The sequence below is a fragment of the Podarcis tiliguerta genome (assembly GCF_965153285.1).
Source record: "Podarcis tiliguerta genome assembly, chromosome: 3".
Classification (NCBI taxonomy): Eukaryota; Metazoa; Chordata; class Lepidosauria; order Squamata; family Lacertidae; genus Podarcis; species Podarcis tiliguerta.
Window position 1 is genome coordinate 62,898,978 of NC_139536.1, and position 15,914 is coordinate 62,914,891.

Genomic DNA, 15,914 nt, shown 5'->3' on the forward strand with positions numbered 1-15,914 from the left:
TTAATCCAATTAGCGCCTTTAATTGCTCTGCCAGAGCTAATCTTCCTTAGGAAAAGTGAAAAGAAATGGGGGTGGGGATTGCAACATTAGCCTAAACGCTTTCCCCATGACTTCAACTTATATAAGTTTCAAGACATTTAAAGCAATTGAACAAAAAACAAAAAAGGAAAGAAAGAGAATTCTAGGTCCACAATTTCGACTTGCACAAAAAGTTTCTTGACAACAGTCCAAACAAAAACTTCCACCAACTGGGAAATCATGCTGGGCTTGTTTGCGTCTTTTGAAACTGAAGGATACTGGTGCAATAACAGCTATGCCCATCTTCACACCCCCAATTCTTACTGTCTTTTGATGCCTGCCTCCACATTCCCTCTTTTTATAAGCAAAATATAACAGAACAAAGACTGTGTTGTGGCTACCCTACGCTTTATGCTGCCGTTAGAGCTTGCTGCCGTGTTCGTGCTGTGAACATGTAATGTTTGGATGACACCTACATATTTTTAAACATAATTGTATATGTACCAGAGAGCTCCAGTCAAATTGAAGCTCTGTACATGCTTAACTGGATTAAAGTGTGTAAATGCTTGAGGGCACACATTTGTCATGCACAATTTATGCAGTTCTTGATGAACACAGGATTGCTTTGTAAAATATAGAGGCATCTTTATATATACACACTACAAAGTTTTATAGATATACTGTATACTCCAAACATATAATACTCCAAAGTTTGTGCCAAAGCTGTACAGCTATTTTGGCCTAAGGGATTTATTTACAACCTTTTATTTTAGTTTTTTGCAAGCATCTGAATAAGACATTTGGAAGGAGACTGAAGATCATCCATTCCAATCTCTGATCTATAGTTTGGTTCTCCTCTTACAGTAAACAAGGAAATGGCTCACTTGAGGGATATGGAGTCTCCCCATACACCAGTCAACGCCTCAGAGTGTTACTCAGGCTACTACCAGCTTTTAAAAATACCCTAACCCAGTGGTTTTCAACCAGTGTGCCATGGCACCCTGGGGTGCCTTGAATGATGGTCAGGTGTGTTGCGGGCAACACTGGCCTCTGTCCCTCTTTCGTTCCCTCGCTCCTCTGATGCCTTCTTGTGTCTCCACCTCCCAAAGGCTTGTGGAACTGTTTGTTGCAGCAGCCCTGGCTACAAGCTCCCCAGGCGAACGGTGCCTCTGGGGCTGGCCAGGGGGTGCTGGTTGCCAGGAGCTCGGAGTAAGTAAGTAAGTAAGTAAGTAAGTAAGTAAGTAAGTAAATAAGTAAGTAAGCAGGCAGGCAGGCAGGCAGGCAGGCAGGCAGGCAGGCGAGGAAGCCCAGCCAGCCAGTCCACCAGCCTTTGCTGCTGGGAATGGACAAACAAGTCCCAGGCTTCTGTGGGGCAGTGTGAGGAGGCACCTCTCTCTGAGGGCAGGGTGGGCAGCTCAAAGACAGTGTTGGTGGCGGCTGCTGCCTGGAGGACTCCCAAGGAGAGGGGAGAGGAGAGGAGGCTGAGGGAACATTCCACAAGAGCATAGCTGTCAACTTTTCCCTTTTCTTGCGAGGAATCCTATTCGGAATAAGGGAATTTCCCTTTAAAAAAAGGGAAACGTTGACAGCTATGCACAAGAGAGTTCGAAAAAGGGTGAGAACCTGCCAGCTCTGCAGGCAAGGGGTACATGTGTGCTCCTGAGCCCCACAGGGGTGCCACAGAAAGAATGTAGTTAGCCAAGGGAGCCATGGACTCAAAAAGGTTGAAAACCTCTGCCCTAATCATTCTCATCCCAATCATGAGCTGCCTGTGTGGAGGAGGGAGACACTAAGATGAAGGAATAAACACTTTGACCAGCGATAGGCTCCTTTATTTATGCAAATGACTAGTCTATCAGCAAGCCACATCTAAAGTCTAAAACTGAACAAGGGCACACTCCTTTATGAACAATGGCAAGGAGGCCATAGTGCTTGTGGGATGTTGGAATGTCTGTTTATGTTTGGGGAAGCGCCATAGTTCAGTGGTACAGCATCTGCCTTGCATGCAGAAGGTCCCAGATTCAATCCCCAGCATCTCCAGCTAAGGTTGGGAGAAAGCCCTGCTTGAAATCCTAGACAGTGTAGTCAATATGCAGCTAGATGAACCAATGGTCTGACATAGTGTATGGAAGTGTCCTATGTTCCTGTGAGTGAGTTGAGGAGTTGTGTATTATTACAACCTGTAATCAACATATTTTGATTGAAAGATATAACTCTTGGAAGGAAATGCATACATACTATGGTTTGTATTCAGTGCAGAACTAATGAGCCTGTTACATCACAAATATTTCTGCTTGCCTGCCAGAACTCTCCCTCTCCTTTCCTCTTCTAAACCTCCAGAGTAGATTTTTTTTTGGCGGGAGTTATGGGGGCACATGGTGGGAGGAGTGGGGAGAAGTCCCGTTCTGCTAACAGGAATGGTTGCACTACTAGTACAGCAACTGTTTCTGCAACTGAGTTGAATTAGGCCTGTAATGTTTCAGTGCAAGGACTGCATACAGGGATGGAATATAAATTCTTGATGCTTCCCACCATTAGGTACAGCAATACTGGAAGAGCAGGTATCAGGAAAATGGACGGTAAGGTCACAAGCTACTGTATATTGAAAACTTATTCTGTGCTACCTTAGGCAGCAAGTCTCAGAAAACCACACATACAATGGAGATTGTATTTGAAGCACTGCAAGCAAACATCATCTAGAAAAGCTGGTTTAATCCAGTTTCAGCTATTTAGAGAAACGTTTTATTGAGTTTACAAATAATAACCCTCAATATTCCATTTCCATAGCAATGCACTAAATCACCCCAGCTAAGTATGTCATCATGGCTATAATTTACATGATGCAACATGACAGTTAAGATGTACTATGGTAATTTGTGAGTGCTTTCAGTATTACTGTAGTATCAAAAATTTATATGGTTCAGTTATTAAGGCAAATTGTTTCATTCATACAGTGATGTCTGACAGTAAACCATAAAGTCCTTCCAAATTACAAGTGGGGAAAAATGCCTTCCATGTTCAGACAAATTGCACACATTCTTTCCATTATTTTGCTTCCTAAGTGGGAAAAGATATCTGCAAAGTATCTGCCAAAAGCACAGGAAATGTTCATTGCCTAAGAGCAAGCAAAACGGACCCTGCTCATTCCAAACTTGAGTCTCCTTAACAATCTATAGTCTTGAACAATATGTCCATATTCTTTCAAAGAGATGTAGCTTAATCTTTACTTGCTCACTTACCTTCTGTTACACAGATTTCCAACTAAGCAGAAAATGCTAAGCAGTGAAGCCTGGTGAAAGTAGCCTGGGATATCTTCACAAAGTTTCAAATAAACCATACCACAAACAAGACAGTGCAAGACTAAACATATCAAAAGCTCCTCCTTGTTTTACAGCTATTCAGATTCCAGGCTTTTTCAGTACCACGACCTTTCAGTACCACGACCAATTTTTCATGTGCTAGCTGCCACAGTTCACACAAGAGTAGTCTAATATGTACACCAATATTCTATTCTTAGGCATAAAATGTCTATGTTATGATTTAAAACCCTAATACAAAAACACAGTAATCTGACAAGGGTGGTACTGGTGGAAAAAGTGCCTCCATAGCTCAGTGGCAGAGCACATGACTGGCAGAAGTACCAGATTTAATCCTCAGCATTTCTAGTCCGAAGGATCAGTTGGCAGGTGAAATTAAGAGGTCCTGCCTGGAGATCCACTGCCAATCAGAATAGACAATTACTGGGGTAGATTGACCAATGGTATGGCTCAATCTGAGGAAACTTCATAAACTTCCATATGGAAGTATGGAAGTGAGAGCTGGACCATAAAGAAGGCTGCTCACCGAAGAATTGATGCTTTTGAATTATGGTGCTGGAAGAGACTCTTGAGAGTCCCATGGACTGCAAGAAGATCAAACCTATTCATTCTGAAGGAAATCAGCCCTGAGTGCTCACTGGAAGGACAGATCGTGAAGCTGAGGCTCCAATACTTTGGCCACCTCATGAGAAGAGAAGACTCCCTGGAAAAGACCCTGATGTTGGGAAAGATGGAGGGCACAAGGAGAAGGGGACGACAGAGGATGAGATGGTTGGACAGTGTTCTCGAAGCTACAAACATGAGTCTGACCAAACTGTGGGAGGCAGTGGAAGACAGGAGTGCCTGGCGTGCTCTGGTCCATGGGGTCACAAAGAGTCGGACACGACTAAACGACTAAACAACAACAAATGGCTCAATCTGAGGAAACTTCATAAGCCACTTTGAAATCAGTGAGTGGGGCCTTGGCTTCACTTAAAGCAGTGGTGGTGAACCTTTGGCCCTCCAGCTGTTGCTGAACTACAATTCCCATCACCTGGTCACTGGCCATGTTTGCTGAGGCTGTTAAGAGTTCAGCAACAGAGACTGTTCAGCAACAGTCAGAGGGCCGAATTCCCTCATCCTTGACTGATTAATTAATTTGCAATTAAGTTTTCTGAGCAACAAAGTAAGTTCTAGTCTTCTGCAGGCGCCTAAGTTTCTGCAAACACAAGGCATAACCTTAAGTATATACAAATATTATATTATTATTATTATTATTATTATTATTATTATTATTATTATTATTTATACTATAGATTCAGTCAAGCAACAGACCCCACAAGAAGGTTGAGAGCAAGCCTGGGTGACTTGCATTTTCATTCTTGCTCTATATTGTTTTTTTAAATATGCCCTGGGGAGCACTCCATGATTTCCTAATACACAGATATCTCCCTCATTTTCTGCCTTCTTGCGATATCTGGATTTTGCTGCTTATTTGGAATATTTGAAGAAAACGAGATTGCCTATGTTCGTAGAATGTGTGAGTTATCTGCTGAACTTGCAGGAATTGTTTACAATTCCCGCCATTCAGAACATATGATGGGTATATCCTTTTAACATGAGTGGGAAGAGTAATCCTATTTCATGGAAACTTGCCAACTCCTAAATGTTAAGCAGATGTGTGTCAAGAAGAAATTCTCCACATGTGTGGATTATCCTGCCACTGTAGCAGCATGGTGAGGAAAGTCTCACCTCCTAGAAATACCCCTATTAAAAGGATCAAAAGCTCACTTAAGGTCAAAAGTTGGCATTCCAGGGAACCATGCATGCCTCCTCAAATCCAGTGGGGTTTTAAGTTGTGGGTTGTTCTTTTTAAAAAAAGTAGCAGTCTTCTGAGCCACATGGCAAGTAACATTTGAAAAATTGGGAGTGGCTGGAACTTAAGCCATAGTATCATTTACCCGAGGACCATCTGTGCTTTTAGGCCACTGTATATGTCAGGTGCAAGCAAACTACCTGGATTTGTTTGCCTGTTGTACCACACCTTTGTGGTTTTATAAGTTGGTGCAGCCAGAAGTGGAGCTATATATCCCAGAGATATAGGACCTCGGAAGATGGGTCAGCTTGTAAGCAACTGTGTGGTTTTAAACACGGCAATGAGGCTTGTAAACATTTTAGCAGCACACCATCTCTGGAATCCCAAGGTATAGCTCCCGGCACTCAAGTTTCCCACTAAGCAATACACGTTTTTCCCCCTAGCACACCCCCTCAACATCTGATCTGCTGTCAGCATCTGTGTAAACTAAGTGGGAAAGAACCAATGAAATGTGAAGGTGTGGTAAGGCAGATAAGACTGCTTGAAAGAAACACATGTTACTCGCACAGAATAGACCACCAGCCAATTCATCCTAGAAATAATACTGCAAATTATCTGAGCTTTCCTAGCACCTGACACCCAAAGCTGCCAGGAGGCCCCGGGAGCAGCAGCGCTTTGCTTAGCTTACTTACCCTTGTGTCTCACGGGGACTCTCTGTATGCCTATGTCAGTTGCTTTCAGCAAGCAATTTTGCTGGTCAAATATCTACCCCGCAAATGCAAACTAAAAGAAAAATAATTGCTTACATCTTTCGCTATTAATAAATCAAATTAACACCCAGGCAAAGACCATCTGCACTTACTTTGTTGCCCAAATAAGGACTGGGTGCACTCCAATAATAAATCTGTTGCAAAGCAGTCCTCGCAGCCACGTTGCTGATGCTAAGTTGCTGAGGTCCATCAAAGCTGTCCTGCTGAGGAGTCACTCTAGCGTGACCAGCTACATCTGTCAGGTGCCAGCCATTCATGTCCATGATCTATGGTGACAAAAGAAAATACCAACTAATATCCACATACTGAAACCTACAAAATCTATATTCCTTCCTTGTTTCTTTTTGTTTTCCTATTCATAATTTAAATAGATTTCCATTTAGCACAGAAGCAGAGAGTTTGCCATATTGCATAAAATTATGAATAGAGGAGTTCCCTTCTTTCCATATTCAGTGAAATAAAGAGGAGCATAAGTTTTAGAATCATTTATTTAAAGTCATGATTGGTTCTCTTCAAAGAGTTTTTAATTCTTCTGAGTTCAAAGGGCTTACTCCACACATACCCCATTTGAAGCTGGTAACAAATTATGAATGAGTACTGTATAATGTATTCCTTAACTGTAATTCTGCATGTGCCAACTTCATGAGAAAGGTAGTCAAATTATATTTAATGCATTGCACTGAACAACATATTAGAAGACCTCCTTATGATAAAATTAGGCAGCCTCCATAAAAGAATTTTCAGATCTTGAGTATGTATAGCATAGGGAAGCAGAATGTATCACCTTGCAAACAGAAGGATTTGCAAGAAACTTCTTAACAAGGAAATTGTAAGAAGACCTGGAAGCTGAGCAGCTTCTTAGGGAGCTGCATGCACTTGGAGGTGGGCCACTCAGACCAGAATCTTGGCTGCAATCATGGCATCCAGTGAAGAAAAGAATGAGCCCCCACAATAAAATGAGACAAGACTTCAGTGCTGCACTGAAAGCAATGCTTTAAGATCCAGAACGTTTCAAATGTAAAGACTCTTCTTCAGGGCAACTGACATTCTCTTCAAAGGATAGCCAGAAGTCTCTTCAATGGTAGCTAAGAGAAGCTGATTTCTCTCAAGTTCCAGGATTGAGAAAAGGGAGCAATCATAACCATCTGATTTTATTTATTAAAATAGTTATATCCCACCCTTCTGATGCAAAAGCACCATTCAGCATCTTGCACCTGAAATATCTCTGAAAGGGTAGGTTAAAAACACTTTCCACTTGCTAGATTGGAAACCTTTGGTACAGCGAGGAAAAGGCTTAGAAAAGCCCACCTGTAGTTCACTGGATGGGGTTTGATACAGGTCTCTTGGGGGCCAATGTTACCTAGTCCTCTCTCTCTGTATTAGAGGTATTCCTAAATGGAATGAGGACAGCTCCCCATGTCATGTGAAGGGTGTCTGTGATCCGAGAACCCACCCATTAAAAACTTTCTGCCTGGCTGGCTCACCTCTCTATGTGGTTGAAACTCAGCTCATCATGCCCTAGTCCAGCCATCTCTGGATTTGTTAATATTTCCTCCTGAGTTGAGGAGGACTCTAAGCATGATAGGAATGAGAGCCTGCTCTGCACTTTTTAAGCTAGGTAGGCTGGGTTTCAAACCTATTCCCTGGCTAGAATCATAATGTGATTCTATCCCTTTGCCCCCCTAACAGCAAGGGATGCAGAACCCTGCCTGTATCACAGGGGAGAGCTTCCCTTCTTGGGATGTAAAACTCTACCTGCATTGGAGGCGAAAACGTCTGCGATGCAGCAAGTCTGTAGTTCACACACTATGCTATAGAAATGCAATTGGGACCCAAGGCAGTGGTCTATCTAAAAAACTGCTGTCTCACATCCTAATGTTACTATCATCTTTCAAGAGGTGCCATAAGCTGAGGAGTGAACTGTGGAAGCCATGCCAGCTTCTGAACTCAACTCCAAACAGAATGCTATCGTTTCACTCCCTGCTTTCAAACTCCATGGAGCAGAACGAAGTAATTCCTGTTATCCTTAACTCACAGCCCTGATATTTAGAGATGGGCAAGCACACTACTGCTTCTTCAAAAAATAAACTGGGCTTCAGCAGCTCATTGCCTCCCTCTGATTCTCAAAGCCTGCTCTGCTTCCTTGCCTGTGCTTCAACAACAACATAACTTATCTTGGAGAAAGAATATCAGAGGGCAGTAGAATGAGACAGAAAGCAGAAGACAGGAGAGAGGAACAGGAGACACCCTATTAAGGTCTTCTCTTTGGCTGCACATGACATATTCCAAACTACAAGTCACATGATCCTGGGCAGGAAATGATGCATGGAGGGCATAATTTGGACCTGAAGGGGCCTGCAGTGTTCCTCATGAACTGACAGGAAATAATGTGTAGCACATATAAATTGACTGCAGGACCTGTGCCTCCTTTTCCCAAGTTAAGGATAGTTTGGGGAGGGGGAAAGACTGGCAGGAAAGGTAGGGGGTGTGTTGCAGGTCCTGAGCCTCAGTTTAAGCATAAAAAGGTAAAGGTAAAGGTACCCCTGCCCATATGGGCCAGTCGTGTCCGACTTTGGGGTTGTGTGCTCATCTCGCTTAAGAGGCCGGGAGCTTTAAGCATAGCTCACCTCAAAGACAGGTGGACCCAGCTCAAAAGGGCGCCAGTCAATTCAAGCGAGGGCCCTTACATTTTCAACCACCCTCCATCGCATTTCACACTCACCTCATCCCTGCAGATATTGCAATTAGTGGGGAACACTATTAAAAGATGAACAAGCTATTTCCTTTCTGTTTACCAAAATCATGAAACAGACAATTTCCCAAAAAGGGAAAATGGTGGGGTGTTTTTTTTTACTCCTCTAAAATAAAATACAATTGTGAAACATCTCACAATGCCTCAGCTATCAAAGTAGCTTTGTGTGTCATATGTTGTGCACCCCTGCTGTAAGGAGCTCAGCAGTCTCCTTCAGCACAAAAGAATATAATAGGAGTTTAGCAGACTATCAGATACAGGTCCAACTGTTTAACAGTCCCTTCTCAGTTTTCTTGCTCAACATAATATCAAACATCAATTCATATTTAAGAAGAGCACATGGGATGCCCTGGGAAACCTCTGACATTATGGAATTCCCAGGCAAATTGTAAATATGCAGGCAAGCTCAAGGCTGATCGCTTTCGGGTGAGTGGATACCATCAGAGTTGTGAAATGGCTCAGCTGCGAGCTGAAACAGATCCTGGTTACAGAGTTCACCCAGCAGGCTTCTCATATCACACACATACAAAACAAAATTACAACACATAGCTATTTAAACCAAAATAGTTCCCTCTCCAAGCCCAATCAAACTGGAGAATTGCTATTTCAAAGTACTGTAGTGGAACCCACAAGATGGAGACACTGAATTTCAGCTGAGTTATAAACAAATAGATAGGTAGGTGAGTAGATAGATCACCTGCACAACCATGCACTTTAACCCCAGTGGGCTGCAGGGTGATAAAAACACTAGGCATTCCCCACACAGTTGCAGGTACTATGGGATATTCTTTGATAAAGAGCACCTACCCATCTTTATCGCATGCTCATTTCTCCCATTTGCTGAGTCCAGATGTTTACGATGCCTCCTAAACAAATGTGCTCTAAGTTTGTTTTGAAGTCATCCAGCCCAATGACAGCAAGGCACAGTTCTCCAAGTCATGCCAGAAGTTTTCCATAGTTCTTAGCTTCAGTGGAGAAACATGGTATCTTTCACATGCTTCAGTATGAGTTAGTTACTATGATACACTGAAAGCTACAAGCATGGATGGTTTCAGATACGCATCCAGTCGGGAGGGAAATATAACTGAATTTCATCACAGGCTAAAATCCTGAAACTTGAGAGGCTTCAAGATTCTTTTCCCCCAGTGGGGGAGGACAGGGAGAACATTACATTTACGAAGTCCCCCCCCCTTAATGCTTCTCAAAATCAGGGTGTGTGGGGGTGTGTTTTTTTTAAGAATGACGTTATCCTCTTAAAGAATGTTTCAACAACATATCCAAAAGTAATAGATAACCATCCCAAGAAGATATTTCACATTAAACTTGCTGCTATCCTCTGTGAGACAACAGGTATATTTGCTCCCATTCCAGAGAATTTTAAGCCTCTCTCCGATCTGTCTATAAGATGGACAGCGTAAGAGCTCTCTCACACTTCCCCAGTTCCTCTCTCACACTTTTCTCATCTGCACCTAAAGAGCAATTTCCCCAAATGATTTTGCTTGCATTTTTCTTTGGGGCATAGATTCTAGAACTGCTCTCCAGTGTAAAAATAACAAGTAATGTATTGTTTTATTCTTGAATTTAAAATATAGCTATGAATTATAAACACTTTAGAAAGCTGGTTTCAATTAATAACATTTAAAAGGGGGGAGATATGCTGGAATTAATAACATTTAAAAAGGGAGATACATTGGAAGGGTGTACACATTTATTCTAGCTTACAGCGTGGTAGGTCCAACGAGAGCCCACACAGTCGTTTGTTATTCCTGAGCAGAAGCACGCTTCACAGCCCTGGGGGTTGTCTTGCTGCAGGTTAAAGAAGCCACGTTTGCAACGATCACAATTTTCTCCTTCAACATTGGCCTGCAAATGTACATGGGAATATTAGTTAGGTTTGTTTGAAATCACTTTTCCTCCAAAGATGCTCAGGGTGATATACAACAAACTTAAAATGTATAAAACATCAATAAAAACCATGTAAAGACTAAACCATTTAATATGAAATAATTAAGATCTGGACACAAAGTTGCTGAGCCTTGCCTTTGGCTATTTTAAAGGAGATTCATCAAAAAAATAAATACTCCTTACAATACATTGAACCACATATACACTTTTAGCTCTGCCGAGCTTGCGACTTCCCTCCTTCCCTTCAGTGAGTATCCCTTTTCATCTCCAATTGCATATTTTGATTTTTTACCTGTATTGTAAAAATGATCGTGTAAAGAAAATAATAAAAAATTATTGGTAAAAAATAAAAAATACTTATTTTAGGGTGACCACACCTTACAGAGCACAGCTTTGTATTCAAAGGGCTGTCAGAAGACAGCCCTCTATTTGCTGGCACCCTCTGTTTGGAGGGCTATCTGGTCCAAATCTGGTTTAAAGAGAAGGAGCGCTAAGAAGGGAGTGCCTAGGCCTTTACGTTGCCTATCAACAACTAGTACCCAAACAACAGTCTGAACAGGCACACAGGTAACCTGGTCTTCCCCACTATAGTGGGGGTTGTATTTCTATTAAAGTTATAGTGATGATTTCTCCAAATGCATCAATACATGTACATTTGCACACACAAAATTTATGCTGTTTTCTTTTTTTGCTTCTTTTTTGTTAATGTGTTTATTCCTTTTCAGTAATGTTAAGTGGGTACACTGCCCCTTTCCAAACTGTGTTGCATTTGCGATAATACTGTTCCATTTGTTACTTTGCAGATTGCCAAGAAAAGGAAACATTTGGCCAGCTGCCTTGCTCTGTTTTAGTTATGCATATCTACTGCAAATGGCAGGTGTGTGTAGTCTGGATTAAAGATTATGCTCCATTTGCTGTTAGGCAGAGTCCTACTCCTCTGATATATAATAATCATCTGATGAGTATTCTGAATGTGTCTACTGCAATTAACTGGAATCCAAGTGCCACATTGTCCTTTTACTAGTAAAAGGTCAGAGTGTCTAAAAGTTCATTACTTGCTTGCGCTAAAATAAGTGTAGGGATTGTATGAAGTGCTGTGTTCCATGGACAAATGGGCAAATATGTTTGACCATAGACCTGCAAAGGCTGTTGGTTCCATAGAAACAGGGCTGGCCCACTCATGAGGTGACCACCTCAAATGGCAGGATCCAGAGGGGCAGCCGATCCCAATGTAGATCTTCATTTACTTCTTCTTCCCTAATGGGGAGGGAGACACCATTTTGTGGTTCACCGCAAATGCCAAAACATTCCCTAGATGGAAATGATGGCTAGCCTATTACAGCCAGTATCATGCTAGCGATAGTTTACTCATACATGCCCAATGAAAGTTACTTGCTTCCCTTGCAGCCAAAGATATAGGATTAACATGAAGAAAGGGGTTTAAAATAGTTTTGGAGTTCTAGGATACCTTAGAAAAGAAAAGCCGTTGAGAAAGGAGAAAAGAAAATGAAAGTCTTTAAGATCAAAAAGAGAAAATATGAGGGCAGATGTTAAATACAGATTTTATTACTATGAGCCTACTAATCCTATATCCAGAAAATCCTTTTCATATATCCCTTGACGGAAGTGCCAGCAAACATCACCAACTTTCTGTATACTTCCAGGACAGAGATTTATTTCCAGAGTTTCATTCAGGAAGCAAAGCAACAGGATGTGAACCTTAATACTTTTGGGTGAAAGTTTTAGAAGTCACTCTGAGGATATGGCCTAAAAGTGAGTTTTGCTCATGTGAACTGAATCTGTTCTGGTGATGATACTATCCTGGAGTCAAGCTAGAGAAAGAAGAAGCAAAGCTAACAATGCAAATCAATTTGATTTGCAAACAGAAAAAGAAGTGGGGGAAGATAAACCAAAAGCAGAGGGCCCAGTTAATCTCAATTGTTTGTTGTGGGTAGGCAATTAATAAATAATTAAGAGTACCGAGTGGAAAACAGCTACCCTGCCCTGAAAATGTAATATTGTTTCTCCCAGTTTATTAGGTAGTGGGTGAAGGTGGGCAGGGGTTATACCAACTCAAATAGTTCTCTATAGATAAATACAATATCAACAGTGGCTCATTTAATGCAGCACATTAAGTGCCTCCCCCTTCTGCTCCTTTACATGTTACTGCTTGAATTTCTTCACACTTTGAAGCTAAGGAACAAAGGAGGTTACACAAAGGAAGTGGCAAGTGCACACATTTTCCAAGGAGCATTTTTTGTACATGTGGCCACTTTGTTTTTCAGCTCTGTCCTATTTTCAAGAGCTTTGAAGTGCAATGCATAATATGGTAAAAGGGACCACAACTACCTACTTTGCTCTCTGATCATGACTGCCCCACTTATCAGTCCGCTTGACAGCGTTGACCATAATAGTGGAATAGGACTACATGCTTCTTCCCATGTGATAGTTTCCTGATTTTGAGGGTTAACTAAGGAACATACAGACAGGCATGATATCTCTCCTAACAGCTTGTCAGCCTAGTTCACATTCTATTAGAGGTACCTGTGTTCAATACAGCTGGTTCTTAAGCAGGTTGTGGATCAGGCTGGAAAATAATTTACATTTAACTTCCTTTATACTTGTGCACTGGGGGAGAAACAGGTTGTGTTCTATATTTTCCACAAGCATTTTGCCTTCAGTTTACGTTGTGTCTGCAAGATCTCTTTCCCCTCCTTTGACAGTAAGCGGGTTACAGACTTTGAGGTTGACCTTGTGCAGTGGTTGTTCAAAACTTCTGGCTTTGGTAGCAGCAGAACGGTAAATCTTCATGGACCCATGACTGTCGCCTCTGGAGTTAAAGGTAATGGGCAGTGGGAGCATGAAGGCAGCGCTGTGGCAGACAGAGACACATAGATAGCTGGAATACTTTACAACATCTTCTCTTGTGATCTGGAAGTCTCAGAGACTGAAAATACTGAGGCTAGAGGGAAGGTTGTATAGTTCTGCATCAGCAGACAATGAAATGGAAGGAAGACTTGTGCAAAATAAACCAGTTGTAGTGGAACAAAAAATACTGGATGAAAGTGTGAATCAATGTTGGAACAGATTGAGGCATGTTCCTACATCTCTAATGAAAGCTACAGTCCCAAGATAATAGCTTGCTAGCCTAAAATAACTTGTGAATCTTAAAACGTCACACTCCTGAGCAATGGTGAGGATCAAGCTACATAGGAAGACATGTAGGTCCCACCAACCCACTTACTTCTGTATCTTCCTCCGGGGAAAATTGTGGTGTGGCATCAACACATACATTAACCTAAGCTGCAGACAAACAAGCAGAGTAGGGGGCAGGGAAACATTCATAGGAAGACATAATGCCACATACTTTTCAACATCTGGGAAGGGAGATGTGGGCTGGTAGTACCTGCACATGTTACCATAATGTATATTTATGCCTGTGAATGAGAACATATGTATGATTTCACTCAGAATAATTTCTGGTTCATGTATCAATATTTTACTACAAATTATTATTAATCCTCACACTTATCTCTCTCAGCCTTTGGCTTGTTAAGTCTAATGTACTGTAGATGTTGTGGGTTGGGTACACACCTTTCACTTTAAGAATATAATATGTAATTTACCCAATCCTGGAATCTCTGCATCTTCTTACTTGGAAATTAAAAATTGGGCAGGAAGCCTTTTTATTTCTGATAGAGAACATGCCAGTCTTATGTATGTGCAAAGCGATAAAAGTGTTAACACCCAGAGCAGATTTCTGGGCTGTTAAGCTATCACTGTAGTAATTTTGATCTAATTGGTTGAAGATCACAGGGTATTGAGTATTGAACCCAATATTTCCCCAAGGAATTAGTTCAGTTTCAGTTGGGGTTTGTTTAAAAAAAGAAAACTTCAAGAATTTGCTTACACATTAAAAAACAGAAATAAAACGAAACACCAATGTAAAACAGGAGCATCAGTGTTGCAAGTCGAACCCTGCTTACTCCATAATATTTCCACCAACCAGTCTTAACATCCATTCATTCCAAAGTCGGGCTTTTGATGTGAATGTTGCCATCATGGGGAGGGGGACAGGCAAGGTAGTTTAAAGTGTCAGCAAAAGCAACCCTAACTTGTATACTTTTAGATTTATCTTGCTTGCTCAGAATCATTGTTTCCACCATGTCATGCTGCCTTGGCACTGTTATGTTCTCTGTCCTTGAGCCTATCCAATCAGAGATCATGTAATGAACATGACACTTTCACAGCGCAATGTAGCCAATCAGATTTGGCTGTGTGACGAGGTCCATCCTATTGCCCTCATTCTGAAGCGGGAAAGGGAGATTAAGCACTGCTGCCAAATCAAACCAAATCTGCAAAGGTTATTTGTGTGCTTCATTTAAAAAGAAATACCTAAGGGTCTCTAAGTTGTTGTTGTCAACACAGATCCCCCCCGCACTATAAAGAAACATAATTTTAAATAGCAATTTACTATCTGTATAGCTCTATGTCTGTGTGTGCATGTGTGAGACTTTTAGCAAAGGTACTTTGTGGCTCCAATTCCCATTCACTATTCAAGATTAAGAGATCACATTCACATCAGAAATACTTCAAGGTTGGGGGTCACACTTGTTTGACACTCAGGCACTGCCAGAGGGACTTACAGAAGAAAAAAATGGATGAAGGCAAAGCTTCTTATCTTTGTTAGCACAGATGAAAAGTTTATACTTGCTGAAAGAAAGAGAGGTTGTAATCCATACCTTGCACCTGCAGGGTCCTTCACAAGGGTCATCATTTAAGCTGCCATCCAGAGAGCAGTTGCAGGGCTGACAGTAAGGAAATCCCTTGTAACCCAATGCACACCGATCACACCTTTCTCCTCCAAAGCCACGTTTACAGTGACAGAAGCCAGGAAGCTGGTCTGTAGTAAAAGCAAGCAAACACCAAGCTCAGCTAGATGCTTATTAACATAAACTCAGTGAGTTAAGCAGACAGGTGAGGAGAGGTTAAGTAACACTCATGTATTTAATTAAAACAACTCAGGCTAATAAAGGCACAGTAAGGCCACAGTAAGGATCCAGATCTTGTGAGAACTTACAGCTCAGGAGGCTGTGATGGCCACCAACATAGATGGTTTTACAATACGATTGGACAAATTCATGGAGGAGACTGCTATCAATGGCTACTAGCCATGATGACTATGCTCTGCTTCCACAGCTGGAGGCAGTAATATTTCCCAATTGCAGTTGCTGGAGACCACAGGAGAGGACAGTGCTCTTTTGCTCGGACCCTGCTTCAGTGTTTCCTTGAAAAAACAGGATGCTAGATGGGCCACTGGCCTGATCCAGGAGGCTCTTCTTGTTGGTGCAAATGGA

The 15,914-nt window shown here is 41.7% G+C and overlaps 1 protein-coding gene across 19 annotated transcripts in view; it reads right to left on the reverse strand.

The window, feature by feature from the left end:
• Positions 1–15,914, reverse strand: part of LAMA2 (laminin subunit alpha 2) — a 352,990-nt gene that overhangs the window by 196,724 nt on the left and 140,352 nt on the right. For all 19 annotated transcript variants that reach the window (XM_083434696.1, XM_083434695.1, XM_083434693.1 and 16 more), the window contains exons 10-12: positions 15,300–15,460; positions 10,375–10,515; positions 5,993–6,166 (exon numbers count right to left, since the gene is read on the reverse strand). In XM_083434696.1, the coding sequence (XP_083290822.1) occupies positions 5,993–6,166; positions 10,375–10,515; positions 15,300–15,460 (476 nt within the window). The remainder of the gene's footprint in view (positions 1–5,992; positions 6,167–10,374; positions 10,516–15,299; positions 15,461–15,914) is intronic.